This window comes from Muntiacus reevesi, chromosome 3 (genome assembly GCF_963930625.1).
Source record: "Muntiacus reevesi chromosome 3, mMunRee1.1, whole genome shotgun sequence".
NCBI classification, from domain to species: Eukaryota; Metazoa; Chordata; class Mammalia; order Artiodactyla; family Cervidae; genus Muntiacus; species Muntiacus reevesi.
In genome coordinates, this window is record NC_089251.1 from 55083456 (window position 1) to 55103663 (window position 20208).

At 52.5% G+C, this 20208-nt stretch overlaps 1 protein-coding gene and 1 pseudogene across 1 annotated transcript in view; both read right to left on the reverse strand.

The window, feature by feature from the left end:
• Positions 1–12443, reverse strand: part of LOC136163991 (small ribosomal subunit protein eS19-like) — a 49299-nt pseudogene extending 36856 nt beyond the window's left edge.
• POLR1A (RNA polymerase I subunit A) overlaps positions 10881–20208 on the reverse strand; it is an 85027-nt gene continuing 75699 nt past the window's right edge. Inside the window, exons 28-34 of the mRNA XM_065929127.1 lie at positions 18590–18716; positions 16903–17013; positions 15987–16289; positions 15110–15310; positions 13755–13872; positions 13113–13277; positions 10881–12736 (exon numbers count right to left, since the gene is read on the reverse strand). Coding sequence (XP_065785199.1) covers positions 12636–12736; positions 13113–13277; positions 13755–13872; positions 15110–15310; positions 15987–16289; positions 16903–17013; positions 18590–18716 — 1126 coding nt within the window. The 3' untranslated portion in view covers positions 10881–12635. The remainder of the gene's footprint in view (positions 12737–13112; positions 13278–13754; positions 13873–15109; positions 15311–15986; positions 16290–16902; positions 17014–18589; positions 18717–20208) is intronic.

Genomic DNA, 20208 nt, shown 5'->3' on the forward strand with positions numbered 1-20208 from the left:
ACTACTGAAGTGACTTAGTACGCAGGCACGCACCTACTGAGCAGAGAGGTGGGGCTGTAGGAGGTCGGACCTACCACTCAAGTGCAGGACGTCTCTCTATCTGGTTATTTAAACTGCTTATCAGGCATAGATCTTGCCCCTCAAGGAGTTGGGAACACCTCTGAGCCTCTTCCTCTGTCTATTAAACTGAGGTGCTGTATTTGCCCTCACAGATTGTCAGTTCAGTTCAGTTCAGTTCAGTCACTCAGTCAGGTCTGACTCTTAGCAACCCCATGGACTGCAGCATGCCAGGCCTCCCTGTCCATCACCAACTCCCGGAGTTTATTCAAACTCATGTCCATTGAGTTGGTGATGTCATCCAACCACCTCATCCTCTGTCGTCCCCTTCTCCTCCCACCTTCAATTTTTCCCAGCATCAAGGTCTTTTCAAACAAGTCAGTTCTCATCAGGTGGCCAAAGTATTGGAGTTTCAGCCTCAACATCATCAGTCCTTCCAATGAATATTCAGGACTGATGTCCTTTAGAATGGACTGGTTGGATCTCCTTGCAGTCCAAGGGACTCTCAAGAGTCTTCTCCAACACCACAGTTCAAAAGCATCAATTCTTCAGCGCTCAGCTTTCTTCACCATCCAACTCTCACATCCGTACATGACTACTGGAAAAATTGTAGCCTTGACTAGACAGACCTTTGTTGGCAAAGTAATATCTCTGCTTTTTAATATGCTGTCTAGGTTGGTCATAACTTTTCTTCCAAGGAATAAGCGTCTTTTAATTTGTCAGGTGACTCAAATGAATTAATGGATGTGAGTGACACAGAGGTGCCGCAGCCTTCTGGCGACCCACCGCCCCGCCCAGGCTGCCCTCCACGCTGCCCTGCCTCATGGGTCAAACACGGGCAGTGCAGGGGCAGCTGTCTGGGAAAGCTGAGGCTGTTTCCTGAAGGCCAGAAGAGCCCTGGGGCTGAACTAGCTTTTTAAAAAAGGACAGTGCGGTAAGAACACTTCCTCCTGACATTTCTGGGGCAGTGGTTTGCAAATTAGAGCCTGACTGAGAATCCCCCAGAGGGCTGTAAGCACAGAGCAGGGGCCCACCCCAGAGTCTCTGACTCAGGAAGGTTATGGTCTGGTCCAGGATTTGTGTTTCTACAAACGCTTGGGTGACCCTTAGGCTGCTGACCCGGGGACCGTACTTTGAGAACCATGGCTCTGGAAAACAGAGGAGAAAATGTGCTTATTTTGAAGACATGACACATGAGCTCCCTGCATCGCCCCTTTCCTCTCCCCTCCCTTTCTTGTTTCTTTCCTTCCTCCTTCGTCAGCTATGTATTATTACAGCAGAGTCTGGGCTGGACTGACCAGATAGTCCTTGGCTGCCTAGGGACTGCGCTGTGACCGGATGCGGAGAAGTCCAAGTGAGTCAAACTGCTGGGGGAGGGAAAATACCCCTGATCTGGGAGAGCCCAGGGCCTGTGCAAAGCTGGGGCAGCATTCACCCTGGGTCAGCTGGTCCCCTGCCAGCAGACTGCTGGGTGAGGAGCTGGTCTTGGGAGAGGCACCTAACACAGTACTGTGCCAGGTGCAGCAGCCAGGCCCCAAGGTGCTTGCCAGGCCAGGCCTTCGGAGGCAGGACAGGAAAGCAGGTTGAGAGGCTCAGCGAGTAGGGCAGAGGTCCGTGGGCACCAGGAATGGCCAGCCCTTGGCCTTAGATGGCCAGCCAGGTTGTGATATTTTTCTTTGACGGCCTCATTACCCTTGTCCTGCCCATGACCCACAGTAAACCCTGCCGTCCAGTTTCCCAAAGACTCATCCATCAGACTTCTCTGGACCTTCCCCCCCAATCCCAGCTCCCAACCCGGTCCCTAATAGACCTGGGTCTAATTTTCCAGGGCTCCCTTTTCTATTTTCTCAAAGGAGATCACAAACCCATCTGATCAATAGAACCTAAGACTCATCCTCAGTTAGTGAGTTCAGTCACTCGGTCATGTCTAACTCTTTGTGACCCCCATGGACTGAAGCACACCAGGATTCCCTGTCCATCACCAACTCCCGGAGCTTGCTCAAACTCATGTCCATTGAATCAGTGATGCCATTCAACCATCTCATCCTCTGTCGTCCCCTTCTCCTCCTGTCTTCAATCTTTCCCAGCATCAGGGGCTTTTCAAATGAGTGAGTTCTTCCCATCAGGTCGCCGAAGTATTGGACTTTCAGCTTCAGCATCAGTCCTTCCAATGAATATTCGGAACTGATTTCCTTTAGGATGGTCTGGTTGGATCTCCTTGCAGTCCAAGGGACTCTCAAGAGTCTTCTCCAACACTACAGTTCAAAAGCATGAATTCTTTGGTGCTCAGCTTTCTTTATAGTCCAATGCTCACATTCATACTTGACTACTGGAAAACCATCTCTCTGACTAGATGGACTTTTGTTGGCAGAGTAATGTCTGTGCTTTTTAATATGCTCTCTAGGTTGGTCAGAACTTTTCTTCCAAGGAGTAAGCATCTTTTAATTTCATGGCTGCAGTCACCATCTGCAGTGATTCTGGAGCCCCCCAGAATAAAATCTCTCACTGTTTCCATTGTTTCCCCATCTATTTGCCATGGAGTGATGCACTGGATACCATGATCTTAGTTTTCTGAATGTTGAGTTTTAAGCCCACATTTTCACTCTCAAGAGTCTTCTCCAGCACCACAGTTCAAAAGCATCAATTCTTTGGTGCTTAGCCTTCTCTATGGTCCAGGAGATGCATGTGCAGAGGCTCAGCTCCAAGAGGGATGCCAGACCTGGGCATCTTCCCCAGGGAATTCCAGAATTTGCACTGACCCCAGAGCATTGCTCTCACCTTCTCTAGATCTATTTCTTCAAACATGAAATGGGGTGGATAGCATGAGTGCCACTGGACTGAGGGGATCACACCAGATAATATCACAGGAATCCTTGCTACCTGGTACTGCTCTCCTCGGCAGCCAAGGGCTCGCGCCCAGGTTTTGAGTTTCTTTCCAGTAATACACATGATATATTTCTCCAACTCTTCAAAATTCACCTCAAGGATTTCCCTAGTGGTCCAGTGTCTAAGATTCTGAGTTCCCAATGCAGGGACCCGTGTTCCATCCCTAGTCAAGGAACTAGATCCCACATGCCACAACTAAAGATCCTGCATGGTACAACTGGATGGTATTGAACTTTGGTGCTGGAAAAGACTCTTGAGAATCACTTGGACTGCATGGAGATCAAACCAGTCAATGCTAAAGGAAATCAGTTCTGAATATTCATTGGAAGGACTGATGCTGAAGCTGAAGCTCCAATACTTTGGCCACATGATAGGAAGAGCTGACTCACTAGAAAAAACCCTGATGCTGGGAAAGATTGAAGGCAGGAGGAGAAGAGGAAGACAGAGGATGAGATGGTTGGATGGCATCACCGACTCAATGGACATGAGTTTGAAGAAACTCTGGGAGATGGTGAAGGGCAGGGAAGGCTAGCCTGCTACAGTTCATGGGGTTGCAGAGTCCGACACAACTTAGCGACTGAACAACACGGTGCAACAAAGGCTGAAGATCCTACATGCTGCAACTAAGGCCCAGCACAGCCAAATAATAAATAGTAAAAAATTTTACCTCCACTTTGATTTGGGCCATAGATTAGGGTTCTTAGCTCCTTAAGGTGACTGCTGGCCATTTATTCCTTCCAGTTTCATCTTGTGAGCTGCCAGTTCCCCAGCCAGGTAAAGCACAGGAGCCCCTCTCCAGACCTGGCTGCCCCGTCTATACACCCAGGAGGCACACTCAGGAGGGGTGCTCCTTGGCCTGGGGAGGCATGTGGTATCCTCACATTTACCTGCGCCTATGATGTGAGACCCTTTCCTCAGTGCCTCAGCAGAGGGGGTGGGCACAGTGTGGAGACCGGGAGCCCAGACTCTCGAGCCAGCAGCCTGGTTCAGTTCCTCGTGCTTCTATGTGTTGACTATGCAGCATTGCCGTGAAAGGAGGAGCATAACCGCATCCCTCACCGCCCTGGATGAGATGCAGGGGAGAGTGGGTGTCTGCACCTGAAACCCAGCTAAAAGCAGCCACGCAGGAATGCAGGGCTCTCCACGCTCTGCTCCTGACTTCAGAAACTTTCTGTGGTTACCATGGTTTCTCTAGCACCATGGAAATGCTATCACATGCGGAGATTTCTTGTTAGTTCCTCACAAAGGAGAACTTGTTTTGTCAAGCTCAGTACCTCAGCAGATGACCAGCTGTCCTAACTAGAGTCAAGGAGTGAGCACAGCTCTGTGCAGCCAGCGGTGAACCTCCTTAACCACAAGGTAATGAGTTCTTGGTCTGTATGATCTCATTCGGGCTTCCCTGGTGGCTCAGACGGTAAACAATCTGCTTGCAGTATCAGTTCAGTTCCGTTGCTGAGTCGTGTCCGACTCTTTGCAACCCCATGAATCGCAGCACGCCAGGCCTCCCTGTCCATCACCAACTACCAGAGTTTACTCAAACTCATGTCCATCAAGTCGGTGATGCCATCCAGCCATCTCATCCTCTGTCGTCCCCTTCTCCTCCTTCCCCCAATCCCTCCCAGCATCAGGGTCTTTTCCAATGAGCCAACTCTTCACGTGTGGTGGCCAAAGTATTGGAGTTTCAGCCTCAGCATCAGTCCTTCCAATGAACACCCAGGACTGATCTCCTTTAGAATGGACTGGTTGGATCTCCTTGCAGTCCAAGGGACTCTCAAGAGTCTTCTCTAACACCACAGTTCAAAAGCATGAATTCTTTGGCACTCAGCTTTCTTCACAGTCCAACTCTCACATCCATACATGACCACTGGAAAAACTATAGTCTTGACTAGATGGACCTTTGTTGGCAAAGTAATGTCTCTGCTTTTTAATATGCTATCTAGGTTGGTCATAACTTTCCTTCCAAGGAGTAAGCGTCTTTTAATTTCATGGCTGCAATCACCATATGCGGTGATTTTGGAGACTAGACTGCTCGGACTCAAATCCTAGCTCCAGTTCATCCCACAACTTGGGCAAGATACTTGACATCTCAGTACTCCATTTCCTCTCCTGTAAAATGAAGGAAATGGCCACACCTGTTTTATGGGATTTTTGTAGGATGGCAATAACACGTGGAAAACAGAACAGTACCTGGCACACAGTAAACCCCTGATAAGTATTGGCTATTATTTATATTATCTTTACTTATCTCAGTCTTTCCCCTTCTCTCAGTGATTTTGGAGCCCAAAAAATAAAGTCAGCCACTGTTTCCATTGTTTCCCCATCTATTTGCCATGAAGTGATGGGACCAGATGCCATGATCTTAGTTTTCTAAATGTTGAGCTTTAAGCCAACTTTTTCACTCTCCTCTTCCACTTTCATCAAGAGGTTTTTTAGTTCCTCTTCACTTTCTGCTATAAAAGACTTTGGCATAGTCAATAAAGCAGAAATAGATGTTTTTCTGGAACTCTATTGGTTTTTCAGTGATCCAGCGGATGTTGGCAATTTGATCTCTGGTTCCTCTGCCTTTCCTAAAACCAGCTTGAACATCTGGAAGTTTACGGTTCGCATATTGCTGAAGCCTGGCTAGGAGAATTTTGCCTGCAGTATAGGAGACCCAAATCTTGGGTTGGGAAGATCCGCTGGAGAAGAGAATGGCTACTCACTCCAGTGTTCTTGCCTGGAAAATTCCATGGGCAGAAGAGGAGCCTGGCGGGCCAGAGTCCACTGGGTAGCAAAGAGTTTACTTACACTTTCACTTTTCTTTATCTCATTCATTTAATTGGGGGGGGGGGGGGAGGAAGTAACGCAGCTGACAAAAGGTTATCTATTAAAATAGCTGTAAGAAATCAGAGCCCTTTAACATTGACAGTAAAGGTCAATGGAAACCAACCAATAGGAAATGGGCAAACAAAACAAATAGACAATTCTCACAATGCAAATCAGACTAGCCAATACACCTGTGAAAAAACGCTTAGAATTGTGACAAGGGAATTGCAAACTAAAGCAACAATGAGATGCTGTTGTTTGGCTCTCAGCCCGTGGCTAAAATTTATGAGATTCCATTTTGTAAAAGAAACAATGTTACCCCCTGACACCCCCACCGCACCCCCAACCCCTTACATGTGTAGGAAGCAGGGTTTCTCAACTCTAGCACCATCAACATTTGGGGCCAGAAAATTCTATTCATTTACTTCTTTGGCCGTGCTGAGTTTCCCTTGCTGTCCATGGGCTTTCGCTAGTTACAGCGATCGAGTGCTACTATCTAGTTGTGCAGGCTTCTCATTGCAGTGGCTTCTCTCTTTGCTGAGCATGAGCTCTAGAGCACGCCAGCTTCAGTAGTTGCAGCACACAGGCTCCAGTTCTGGCACACAGGCTTAGTTGCCCTGCAGCACGTGGAATCTTCCTGGACCAGAGATCGAATCCACTGGCGGGTGTGTTTTAACCACTGGACCACCAGGGAAGAATAGCCTTTCTTTTTATGAATCAAGCAGTTTATTAACCCAGTATCATTTGTTGCAATTTTTTTAAGCTTTTTTTTTTTTTAATGTGGATCATTTTTATTTTATTGAATTTGTTACAATATTGCTTCAGTTTTTGGCCTGGAGGCTCCCTGACCAGGGATCCAACCTGCACCCCCTGTATTGGAAAGCGAAGTCCTAACCACTGAGCAGCCAGGGAAGTCCCTGTTGTAATGCTTCTTGTCGGCAGCTGCCACCTGTGGTGCTAGTGGTAAAGAGCCCGCCTGCCAAAGTAGGAGATGCAAGAGACACGGGTTTGATCCCTAGGTGGGGAAGATTCCCTAGAGGAGGGCTCCAGTATTCTTGCCTGGTGAATTTCATGGACAGAGAGGAGCCTGGTGGGCTACACAGTTCATAGGGTCACAAAGAGTCGGACACAACTGAAGCCACCTTGCACCACACAGGCCACCAGGCCGGCAATTCTCTCCGGATCTCTCTGCCCTGGACGTGTCCATTTGCAGCTCCCGTCTTGGTCCTTTCCACCGTTTTCAGGCCCTCCAGGGCTAGGAGGACCTGGTGGGCCCTGCTCTTGGTGCTGCAGTGGTCAGGCACAGTTTCTCTGACACTCTCTAGAGATGCTGGTCATGGAGCCACCTCGGCACAACCTGGCAAGTACAGATGCTGTGCTATGGAAGCAGCTCGTTGTGCTTGGCCAGCCTGACAGCATCCACCTTTCAGCTTCCTGGACTTTGTGAGGAAGGCTGCCAGGACTCTGATGAACTCCGGCTGGTTCACATCTTTTACGGTAACTCCAGGTATGTCCGGGCCTCTGCATTGCCACCCAGGGGAATGTGCTCATGGGCTCAGTTGTGTCTGACTCTTTGTGACCCCATGGGCCTTTGCGAGCTCATTGACTTTTGGGACCCCATGGACTGTAGCCCACCAGGCTCCTCTATCCATGGGATTCTCCTGGCAAGAATACTGGAGTGGCTTGCCATTTCCTCCTTCAGAGTGTCTTCCCCACCCAGGGATTGAACCCGAGTCTCCTGCATTGGCAGGGGGGATTCTTCACTGAGCCACCAGGGAAGTCCGCCAGCAAGCAGAAAGTGGGGGGTAATTCTTTACTGTCCTTGGATTGTAGGCTACGTAGCAGCACCTCAGGCCCCATCCCACTAGATAACAGTAGCGCCCCCTGCTCTCCAGCGGTGATGACCAAAGATGACATGGCCAAATGTCCAGGGGGCCCCCAAGCCCACTTACAAAACCACTTGCTATATAGGTAAACATTTATAGCCACATGTGCTTTTATGAACACTGATTTAATTTTAATTAGTTTTACAGATAAGGAAACTGAGGCACAGAGAGGCCAACTGAGGTCCCGAGATTCCAGGAGTCTGATTTCACAGCTTAGTTTCTTGCCTGAAACACAGCCATGCTGGCTCAGCTCAATTCTTGAGGTTTGACTGGTTCAATATACCAGCACTTCAAGTTCATGTTTCCAGGCAAGAACCATGGATCAGAGAAGAAGACCTGAGACCTGTGGTTTCTCACTGGCTTGGCTCCCTGAGATAACAGTGCTGGACAGCCAGTGTGGAAAGTAGTGGTCAGTGGATGCCTGACCTCTGCACAGTCTGAACAGGGTTGACTGCTACTTGGAAAGAAAGGCTTGGGGGTGGGGGGCTGAACCATAGAGGGAGAACGTGGGGGAGCTGGGGTGAGACTGGGTACATGAAGAGGGTGGTGATGACTGGACTTCTGATTCTTTCTCATTCCCCTCCCTTCTGTTTCTGGGCACCCAAGTGCCTCCTCACTTTTCCTTCCCACTCTGGCTTCACCCCAAAGCCAGCTACGAGGGTGAGGGCCTCACCCCAAGTGGCAGGGGAGGGCAGGGTGCATGTTCATGCACTGCCTTGTGACTTCCTCAGCCTCTGGCTGGGTCACAGTCTGAATTTCCCATGTGCTTGTCAGTTTGGGGCCCTAGACACTGAGCTCTGCAAAAGCAGGGCCTGTGTACTTCCCCTATCTTTGGGAGCCTGGTGCAGTGGGCATCAAGATTGCATGTGTGGAGGAATTCCCTGGCAGTCCAGTGGTTAGGACACTGAGCTTTCACTGCAGGGGGCATGGGTTTGATCCCTGAATAGGGAGCTAAGATCCGGCATGCCAGCATGCAGTCAGAAAGACAAAATAAACAACCTGTTGTGCTCAGCTGCTTTAGGTGTGTCCGACTCTTTGTGACCCCACGGACTGTAGCCTGCCAGGCTCCTCTGTCCTTGGAATTCTTCAGGCAGGAATACTGGAGTAGGTTGCCATTTCCTCCTCCAGGGGATCTTCCCGACTCAGGGATTGAACCAGAGTCTCCTGCATTGGCAGGCAGATTCTTTACAGCTTAGCCACTGGGGAAGCTTGCCACCTCTTTCTTAAAAAAAAAAAAAAAAAGATAACCATGGAAAGATGCAGAATGGAAAGAGAGTACATCAAAAAAAAAAAAAAAAAGATTGGGTGAGTGCAGGAAGGAGGGGGAAAGAGGGGCAACTGCTTAAGCACTGAGCAGCTCCAGGGACACCCAAGCCCAGCCCAGGTGAGCTGAGGTGTTCAGCCCTGTTCTTGGTACCAGGTTCTGGCCTCTCCCTGGGGCTGTGAACAAACCAGACTATCTGAACTCAACAGAGCTCTTGATTACCTCTCCAGGGAAAAGCAAGGAGCTGCTTAAAGAACTCAAGGCGCGATTCTCTTTCAGTGATTCAAGCTTAGTTTTTAAACAGGAACTTCTCAGAGCTGCTTCTAGAAACACTTGCGGCTCATGTCCCCTCCTCCCGCCCCTGCAGGAGCCCTGCTGCTAGGAACTTGTAAGTTGAGCGAGCAGGTGCCCTGATGCGCTGGGCTGAGAGGCAGCTACGAACCTCTTGCTTTCTGGCCAGAAGCATCACCACCTCTTTGCTGAGGCTCCAGGTAGAGCCAATCAAGGTATCCTTTGAACCACACTGTGTTCTTGACACCATGACAGCTTCATCACACACACACACCTGCTTCTTGAGAGCAGGTATCAGACCTTACACACACACATCCCCCCCCACACACACCTGCTTCTTGAGGGCGGGTATCAGACCTTACACACACACACACACACACACACACACACACACACACACACACCTGCTTCTTGAGGGCGGGTATCAGACCTTACACACACACACACACACACACACACACACACACCTGCTTCTTGAGGGCGGCTATCAGACCTTACACACACACACACACACACACACACACACACACACACACCTGCTTCTTGAGGGCGGGTATCAGACCTTACACACACACACACACACACACACACACACACACACACACACCTGCTTCTTGAGGGCGGGTATCAGACCTTACACACACACACACACACACACACACACCTGCTTCTTGAGGGCGGGTATCAGACCTTACACACACACACACACACACACACACACCTGCTTCTTGAGGGCGGGTATCAGACCTTACACACACACACACACACACACACACACACACACACACACACACACCTGCTTCTTGAGGGTAGGTATCAGACCTTACACACACACACACACACACACACACACACACACACACACACACACACCTGCTTCTTGAGGGCGGCTATCAGACCTTACACACACACACACACACACACACACACACACACACACACCTGCTTCTTGAGGGCGGGTATCAGACCTTACACACACACACACACACACACACACACACACACACACACACCTGCTTCTTGAGGGCGGGTATCAGACCTTACACACACACACACACACACACACACACACACCTGCTTCTTGAGGGCGGGTATCAGACCTTACACACACACACACACACACACACACACCTGCTTCTTGAGGGCGGGTATCAGACCTTACACACACACACACACACACACACACACACACACACACACACACACACCTGCTTCTTGAGGGTAGGTATCAGACCTTACACACACACACACACACACACACACACCTGCTTCTTGAGGGCGGGTATCAGACCTTACACACACACACACACACACACACACACACACACACACACACACACACACACACCTGCTTCTTGAGGGCGGGTATCAGACCTTACACACACACACACACACACACACACACACACACACACCTGCTTCTTGAGGGCGGGTATCAGACCTTACACACACACACACACACACACACACACACACACACACACACACACACACCTGCTTCTTGAGGGCGGGTATCAGACCTTACACACACACACACACACACACACACACACACACCTGCTTCTTGAGGGTAGGTATTAGACCTTAACACACACACACACACACACACACACACACACACACACACACACACACACACACACACCTGCTTCTTGAGGGTAGGTATTAGACCTTAAGGTCTTTGTGGGGAAATCAGGTGTCTGACTCACGTTGAAAAGTCAACTCACCAATTAGAGGGGATGCAGGCTATGACTTGGCACAACCCAGGGCTTATTCTAATAAGTTGGTGATTCTCGTATTAGAGAATCTCTCATATTAGAGAACCCTGCTCATATTAGACTCATGCTTGTTGCTCAGTGGTAAAGAATCTGCCTGCCAAAGCAAGAGACTTGGGTTCGATCCCTGAGTCAGGAAGATCCCCTGGAGAAGAAAATGGCAACCAACTCCAGTATTCCTGTCTGGGAAATCCCATGGACAGAGGAACTTGGTGGGCTATAGTCCACAGGCTCGCAAAGAGTCAGACATGACCAAGCACACACACATGTGGGGTATGCAGGATCTTAGTTCTCCAACCAGGGATTGAACCCGCGGCCCCTGCAGTGGAAGAGTAGCATCCTAAGCACTGGATCATCAGGGAACTCCCAGGGGAGTCCTGTTTCTGCCAAGTTTCCCCTGGTGCTGGTGCAGGACACACAGGCTGAGTCTGGTTATCATGTGTCTGGAGGGAGCAGCGTGGTCACTCTTCTCAGACGAGGCCTCTCCTCCCAGCCCAGCCATTGCTCCTTCCCACCAGCTTCGGCTCCCCTGGCCTCAGGGCTAGAAGCTGGTTGTGGAAGGGGGACACCGCAAGGACTGGCTGGGGTCAGAGGGGGAGGCTGCCAAGGCTGAGTTCTCCTTCTACACCCTCTGCCAAAAAAACAGGAAGAGGAACCTGAGCTGTGACTGCGTTGAGTAATTCCAGTCCTGGGCTCTCAAATCACAATGCAGAAACCATAAACCAAAGAGCCAAGAAGAACAAAACCAAAAGCCTGAAGTCTTTTCCATGTTTCTCCTCCCGATGGCTGGTTCCAGCAATGTTTATTACTCAGCCTGAGTTGGAATAACATTAGACAAAAATAGAAACAGCCTCTGGTTCTACAAAGCCTGGGTCCAAGTCCTCTGACTTTTCTGTTCATGCCAGGGCCCCATGCTGCTGGTACCAGAGGTCAAGGGAGCCTGGATGACTCCAGATGGGGCAGAGCCTACAGAGAGACACAGGCCTCAGTGCTGGATTGAGAGCAGAGCTAGGGAAAGACAGCCAGGCCACTCCCTCCAACAGTGCAGCCTGGCTGGGGAGTCAGGGTTTCATGTTGGGGTGAGCTGCTGGGGCTCCGGAGAGGCCTGCCCCAGGCTCAGGGCCGATCTGACCGGCTGGGGTGTGAAGCCACACGCCCCAGGCACAGAAAGTGGGTGGGGAGAGGTCTCTATCATCTTGTGCTTGGTCCAGAGAGCCTCAGGAGTGACTCTTACAGAACTCTGTCCCAGGGGGCTGGTGCAGCCAGCAGAAGCAGGACAAGGGGCAGCAGTGCTCTGCCCGTTGTGAGCCCCCAGGAAGCCTGCCTGCAGTCACTGGCTGCTCACAGCACTGAGACCTCACCTCGCTACCCTGGGGTGTCCGGGGGTCCCACCTCCGAGGTGTCCTGCAGCACAGGGTGAGGTCTGGTCACTTTGGGCCGGGGGTAGGGGGTCTGGGGGGTATCTGGTAAGGGCTTCATTCACATCTTAAGATGGGAAGGGGTGAGGATAAGCAACTCGTCCACTTCCCAGGTGATCTCAGTCCAGCTCAAAGGCCAGCTGCTCTTTGGACCCCAAAGTCACTGCCAGGCCCTGAGCCATCACTGTGAACTGCCCAGGACCCTGGTCTCCCGGTTCTCTCCTGTGACGGGCAGGCCGGTGCACAGGGGGCGCTATCTCAGTGGCTGCTTGAGCTCGAAGAGGCCGGTCCCACCCTTGACGACCTTCCCGACCACGAGGCAGGCTGATGGGGACCTCAGTTCGTCATGGGATCCTGGGAGACACAAGAGCGCTTGTGAGGTGTAGCTGGGGGTGATGGGAGGAGAAGAGATGGGTGTGGGGGGCACTCAGCAAGAGGCTTGGCGGTTAGGGCACCTCCAGGGTCACGAGGGTGGTTCTGAAGCTTGGGGCCTGGTGGGAACGAGGCCGAATTGCTTCTGCATTTTGAAGAGAGGAAGACCCTCCCCTCTCCTCCAAAAGGCAGAGGTGGCCTTCCAGTCTGGTGCCCACCCCCCAGCGCTTCCTGTAGTGACAGCCCAGGCTCTCCCCGGAGTGCGAGGCTGTGGAAGGGTGCCTGAGGGATGAGCCTTGTCTTCCCAGAAGAGATTCAGGCGGGGTTGGGGAAGGCCAAGGACGTGCCCACGACTGACCCATGAGGGTGGCCTGCTTCAGAAACTGGAAGCTGGTCTCAAACGTCATCTGCTGCAGTGGCGAGGAGTTTGACCGGATCCCAAAGCGGTTCAGGGGCTTGTAAACGCCCTCGAAGCACATGTAATCAGCCACCAGGGAGAGGTGGCGGGGGTCAACGGCGATGCCTGTCACAGGGGTGGCAACAGCAGGATGGGGGTTCAGCAGTGAAGAGGGGGTGGGGGGGAGCAGCGTCACCTAACCCCAGGGCTCCCCCCAACCCAGTTCCATTACCTACTCACTCAGCTCTCTGACCCGACCTCAGTGGGCAGCCCTGTGTCCCCGGGCCTCACGACTGCATCTGGCAGCGTGGGCAGCAGCCTTGCAGGACATGAGACGCCTCAATACTGTGTGCCTCTGGGAACTGAAATCCTGAAGGCGAGGTGAGGAAGAGACTCTCCCTCTGAGGCCAAGATCAGAAACATGCTGGGGGTGGGGAGGCCTTGGGGACGGGACTGCCAAGACTGATACACAAGGGACGCTTCTTTATGGGGGCCCTGAGGGTCCCTAGTGGGCTCCACCCTCATTGCACCCATATTTCAGCTCCTTGAAGATCTAGACTGGCACCCCGGGGCCTGCTGCCTGCCACTCGCATCCCCTCTCACCATATACGGCGAACACATCCTTGATCTCTTTCTCGATCACTCGCAGTGCGGCCTCAATGCCATATGTGCTGGCCATGGCATGGATGTCGTTGGAATAGAGACGGCGCAGATCTAGGACCTGGGGGAGGCAGGAGGGGTCGGTGTGGAGGGCCCTGCCTTCTGCTCCCTCCTGTGGACATGTCCTAACCCTGGGCCTTGCTGCCTCCTCGGCTGGCGTGCTTGGGTGCAGCTGATGGCAAAGTGGGCGTGAGGCAGCCCAGGACTAGCCTAAGGAGCGGTGTGAGCATAGCAGCCAACAGCATGCTGGCTGGGCCCAGGGTCTCTCTCACCATCAGCCAGGGCTGAGAGATGATTCGCTGCCCACTTTCAGAGTGAGGAACAAAGGTGTTTGTATAACAGAGAGACCTGTTTCCGAGGGTGGAGGGTCTGCTGGTAGGTGAGGCAAGTTCCCTGGCAGAGATTCAATTTCCTTCCCTGGGCACGGGGGCCTGCCAGGCCTCACCAGGGGCCTGAAGCTCCAATTCAGCCATCCCGGGGCAGGACTCATAGTGGCTGTGTGCTAGGGCATGTCACCCCCATAGGAGACAGCAGAGACCCTGGCGGGTCACCTGGACTTGTTAAGACAAATCCCACGGGCTTGACTCGAGCGCACCCTGTCAGTGGCTGACGCTGGGGAGGCCTGAGCCCTTCCTACTCTGTCCTCTGGGGAACCAGCTGGTGAAAGATTCCGGGCAGAGGTGGGGCATGTGCGAGGCAATGCTGTGGGAGGATGTGTGTGAGGTTGGAGGGCCCTGCCAGCTTAGTGCAGACTAGAGAAGAGTGGGCTGGTCCCAGCAACTTGGAATGCAGTGGGGAAAACTTGTGCCTGGAGGTTGAGAGCATCTCAGAAGGTTCTGGGAGATGAGGTGAACCGGGAGGAAGCAAGAGAGAGCTCAGAGGAAAGGGTGGGTGTGCTTGAGAAGCAGGGGGAACAGGATACATAGGACTCTGCTGGGTGTGGAGGCCTGGGGCCCCCTTCACCAGATAAATCAAGCAGCTCCCCAGCCAGCACTCAGCATAACTATTTCTTACAAGTCTATGTTCGGAGGTTTTCATTTCAAAGAAAAGAAACTGTACGCAAATTAATGTGGGAAACTCTGGGCTCAGTAAAGTTAAGCAGGTTTTGTTCTGTAAATCTTAACTAGGCTCATGTGCACTGGAGATCCCCAAGAGGTGGCCCAGGCTGCAGACTTGGCCTGGGGACCCTGGGTTAGAAGTGTGAATAGCCCAGGAAGGGCCAGGACAGAGCGGCTGGAGCCTCAGATGGCATGAGGACCCATCCGCAGGACAGCAGGCGACCCTGAGGAGACACGCACCTCGGCATACTTGAACAGCTCTGGGAGGTTGATTCCTTCTGTGTTTAAGACAAGCTCCTTCTCGTTCTTACTGTTGGTGGTCTCATTCAGGAGGCACCTTGTGATACCCTTGGTTGCATAGATGACGGCTCCTTGGGCCAAGGACGCTACCAGGGAGCTCATGTCAAAGTTGACTTTCATGAGAGGGAGCTTCAGTGTCACCTGCAAGAGGAAGGAGAGCTGAGCCAGGAGACAGGGCTGACCCAGCCCCACACCACTCAGGGTCCCTGACAGACCCCTCCAGAGCCCCACTGGGGCAAGCTGGGCAGTGGACTTGGCTTCCCACGTGAACATGGGCTGACTTAATGACCACATGGCAGCCACGTCCGGTCCCACAGACTGAGGTGAAAATGGCAGAGCACCATTTTCACAGATGTCGTCAGTGAAAATCACCTCCACTCAACATGACCTCCATTCAACATCACCCTTGATATCTTTTCAATGACCACAAAGCGTAACACACATCCCTCTGTACGTGTAATCCTGGTCAATGACTCGCATCTGTGCTACCATTTACGAATCACTGAACTGGATCAAAGGAAAGGACTAAAGCCAGTCTATGTGTAGACGTCTAGGCATCCAGACCAGCAAGCCTTCCAGGGACACTGCAATCCTGGAAGTGATGACCAGGCAGAAAGGTGGTGTGAGGAATGCAGCGTCTGCCCGCCTCTGTGATGTGCGTCAACACACGGGTTGTACTGAAGTTCCCTTCCCACGTGAAAGTACCTACAGGGCCTGATGGCTTGGACCCCCACATGCTCTTACTGGAAAGTCAGAGTGAGTGGGCCCAAGAGGGGGCTGTGACCTGGGGTTGACTGACCCCCTCACGGGCACTGACCTGGCACCACAGGCTGCCCTGTGTGTCGTACTGGTAGTCCTCTATGAACGGGTGGCACTCGCGCACGGCCTGTACCCGGCGCTCCACCGCCTCGGCCCCCTGGGGCTCCCGGCTTCGGGTGCGCTTCTGTGGCCGCGTCAGGGGGGCGCCAGGGAGCGAGTTCTCCTCGGGGACCCAGCCGCCTTCCTCCTGCTCCTGCTGAACGCCTTCTTTGAAGCCGGCCCCTTCCTCCTGACCGTCCTCGTCCTCCTTCTCTTCTTCCTCCTCCTCCTCCTCCTCCTCCTCCTCGCTGTCGTAGTCGACCTGGCGGGGACGCAGTGCAGGCCACGTCACTTGGGCACGGCCAGTGACCTGAACTTGACCTTGCGGAACATATCCCCCCACCCTGAGAAGAGCTCTCATCTGCTGGCCGACCTCAGCCCCACCGGCTCCATCGGCCCAGCCTCTGCCCTCTGTTTGTCCCCTCGGGACGCCAGCCCCTCAGTCCCAGGGCCCCCTCCTCGGAGCTGTGCGCCCCGACCCCAGCTCTCTCACCTGGGAGCCCCCCGGCCCCTCCACACCACCCTCTGTCCTGGAAGCAATCGTGGCGGTAAAGGACTGAAAGGGGGAAGGGGAAGGATGCATTTTCACAGGAAAGACAGAAGGTGGCCTGACTTTCCCTCCTGAAGGCCTCGGGGCCCCCCCAGGTTGATTCAGGTACAGGGATGATGCCAGTCCTGAAGGGCAGCCCTGGGCCAGCTGCTGCCTACTTGCCACCCCATGAACACCGCCTTCTCCATCGAGTGGTTGTGCTAGGCAGGCCGGTTTTGCCTCAAGGTTCCCTATGGTTCCAGCCTGATACAGAGGCATGTCCTTAAGCACTGGGGGGGAGCCCTCAGGTGTGACAGAGGTGTCACCTCGGCCAAAGGCCCCTCACCTCCTCCTCTTGTTTTTCCTTGCGTTTGGCATCCGAGGCATCAGCATCTCCCTCCTCAGCTTCAGCATCCACAATGCGCCCCTCCTCTTCCTCGTCGCCCTCCTGCCCTCCCTGGGGTTCCGGGACAAGGAAGAGAAACATGAGCTCCAATACCACGTGCCTGGTGAATCCATCTATCCATGCACCAAACTGGTCACCCATCCACCTGCCTGTCTCCTTACTCAGCCATCCAGCCACCCATCTGCCTCTCACCCATCCATTCATCACACAGTACCTACCACCTTCCCAATTCCATCTATATCCCTTCCACCCACCTACCCACTCCTGGATTCCATGTTCCCTTTTCTTCAGCCTAAATCTTTACACATACCACTCATAAAACCTTGTATTAAGAAGGAAAAAAAAGTGCCAAGGCTTTCCAAGTCATAAAGAAGATGGTGCTAATATTGTTCCAAGTATTTATGTTATGGGTGGAGATGAAAAGAAAGAATTACCTTGGCATTTTAGAAACTAAATATTTATTTCTTTCTCCTGACCCTGGCACCTAGTTCTTTATGATCTCCTTCTGGGTGATTTAAGAATTAAGACCGGGCAGCCTTCCAAAGACATTCCAATTGGTAGACTCCAGGGCAGAAGACCTGGCATTCTGTCTAGGCTGGACCCTCATTTTAGGGATGAGGAGACAGGCCCAGAGAGAGGAGGTGCCATAGCTGAAACCATGGAGCTAGAAAAGGATGGGACCAGTCTTCATCGCACACCTGTCCAAGTAGAGCACAGCCAACTGCTGGCTCAGACAAGACCCAGGGAGCTGGCCCCACACTGCCTCTGCGTCTCTGGGCAGATGTGTGTATATCTTAGTCGTTCAGTTGTGCCTGACTCTTTGCAACCCCATGGACTGTAGACTGCCAGGTTCCTCTGCCCATGGAATTTTCCAGGCAAGAATACTGGAGTGGGTTGCCATTCCCTTCTCCAGGGGATCTTCCTGACCCAGATAAGGAATAATCATTCCTGGACTATTTTGCCTCCAATGGCTTCCCCCTGGCTCCTTCCTTTTCCATCACTGGAGCCTAACTTCCCTGCTTCAGAATGCCTCCCTGGTCCCTGCTCGGTACTCTGTGAGTCTCAGTTCATCTGGCCTTGGAAAGTCAAAGGCAGAGCCAATGAAAACAGAAAACTTCCAAAAGTCTAGTAGGTATCATTACTTTGAGTCTGTCCTCAGGATAAGGAAAAATTACCTACAGAGGAGAGGGGGCCCTGAGAGCAGACAGATGGATGAGCTGGGGCCCGCACCCTGGGTGAGGCAGGCCATGCTGCCAGCGGCAGCTCCCCTCTGTGGCTCTCCACACCCAAGAAGGAAACCCTGCTTCTTGGCACTCAGAGCAGCAGATAAATCCTCAGGTAAGGGACTGCCCTGGTGGTCTAGTGGTTAAGACTCCATGCTCCCAATGCAGGGTGCACAGGTTCAATCCCTGGTCAGGGAACTAAGACCCCACAGGCTATGTGGCCACACACACACAAGCCAAGGTAAGCAGAAAGAGGCGCCAACCCTAGGAAGGGGTGCAAGGAGCACTGAAAACAGTCAGAGCCACCCCAGGAGAGCAGACTCAGTGAGTTGCCACCCTAAGGGGGTCCCAGCCTTTGACCTCCCTGTGATGGTACCCAAGGGGCCCCCGGGGGACTTGCTCACCCGACTCCTCTCCGACTCGCCAGCATTGTCTAGATCCCGCTGGGTGGCTCTCCGAGTGTTCACACTTTTGAAAGCCGATGCTTTACTATTCTTCTTCCTGATGGCTTCCATCAGAATTTTAAAGAATCTAAAATGAGAAGAAAGCCCCGCAGCCCCATTCAGTACCAGCATCTCCACTCTTCCTTCACTGCGGGGATAAGATGCTCTAAGGGCTTCGCCCACTTGAGGTGATATTGGGGACTGATTCAGGAGACAGACACCTTGCCTCTCCAGTCAGCTCATTTTTTCCCCTCTTGCTATTTCTGGGTGGGGGCATACGGTGCATCAGAATGGCAGGGCTGAAAGTGTGTTCCCCCATTCGCAGGGGGCATGGCCTGGATCACTGCCAATGATCTCCTGGGCCATTCCCAGGAGAGGCATGGCCTCGATCACCACCGATGATCTCCTGAACTTTACTTCTCTTGTCTGGAAAGTGTGGGTATCATGCAGTCTTGCTTTAGGGATCAGAAACACCCCCACGTCCACCAAAACCTGTCATGGGGCCTGGTAGGCTGGCTGCTCAATAAGTGACAGTTGTTGGTGCCGCGTGGGTCCATCTAACTAGTACAGCAGGGCCTTCAGTAGGAGGGACATCAAGGCTGGGACCAGGGCTGCCCCCAGCCCACCTACTGCATCTCCAGGAAGTGCTTGGGGCTGACAACTTCTGTCTCCTTGGTGTGGGAGCCCTGACGATTTGATGAGAGAACTAAGATGTGGAAGAGCTTATCAGAATCTCCAAGGCAGTGGCAACGTACTTTGTGGTAGTATATCATGTCGACAGATTGTGGTGGTGGTTGTTTAGTTGCTCAGCCCTGTCCAACTCTTTTGAGACCCCATGGACTGTAGCCCTCCAGGCTCCTCTGTCCATAGCCAGGCAAGAATACTGGAGTGGGTTGCCATTTCCTTCTCCAGGGGATCTTCCCGACCCATGAAGTCTTTACCACTGAGCCACTAGGAAAGCCCATCGACTGTTCAGAACCAAGGGAATTTAAAAGGACTAACGTGAGGCAGAAGGAGCCCAGCAGGCCTCTCGTGGCCCCTTTCTCCTGGGTTATCTATTCGGCACCCGCCCTGTCTCCTGTCCCCTGCTCTTTTCCTCATATATCCTCTTGTCTGTCTTCTGAGTCAGGCTATAACAGCATACCACATAGACTGCTTTTAATTATATAAACTATCAGTTCCTCATCTGCCCAGCCAGCCAGCCTGTGTTCTCTGAGCATCTGCGATGTGCCTGCCACATGCCAGCCCGGGGGGCAAAGCCAGGATGAAAAGACAGGCACTCAGAGCCTTAACTGGAGGAGTGGGCAGGTCACATGTTTACTATTTTGTTCAGTAAAAGCAACAGACTGCTATTCTCCCTCCCAATCCCCCCCAACTTTTTAAAGCTGTACATGGTTTTGGCTGAGGTTTCTGCCTTTGGAAGACTCCTTACCCACTGATCCAGGAAAAAGCCTGGTCACCAGGCAGGAGGAACAGGAACGAGAGGGCCAGATAGGGAGATGCCTGGCTTGACTTTAGAAAGATAAAATCAACTGGGAAGAGAGGGAGGAAGAGATGCTTCTGAAAGGACAGGTTCAGGT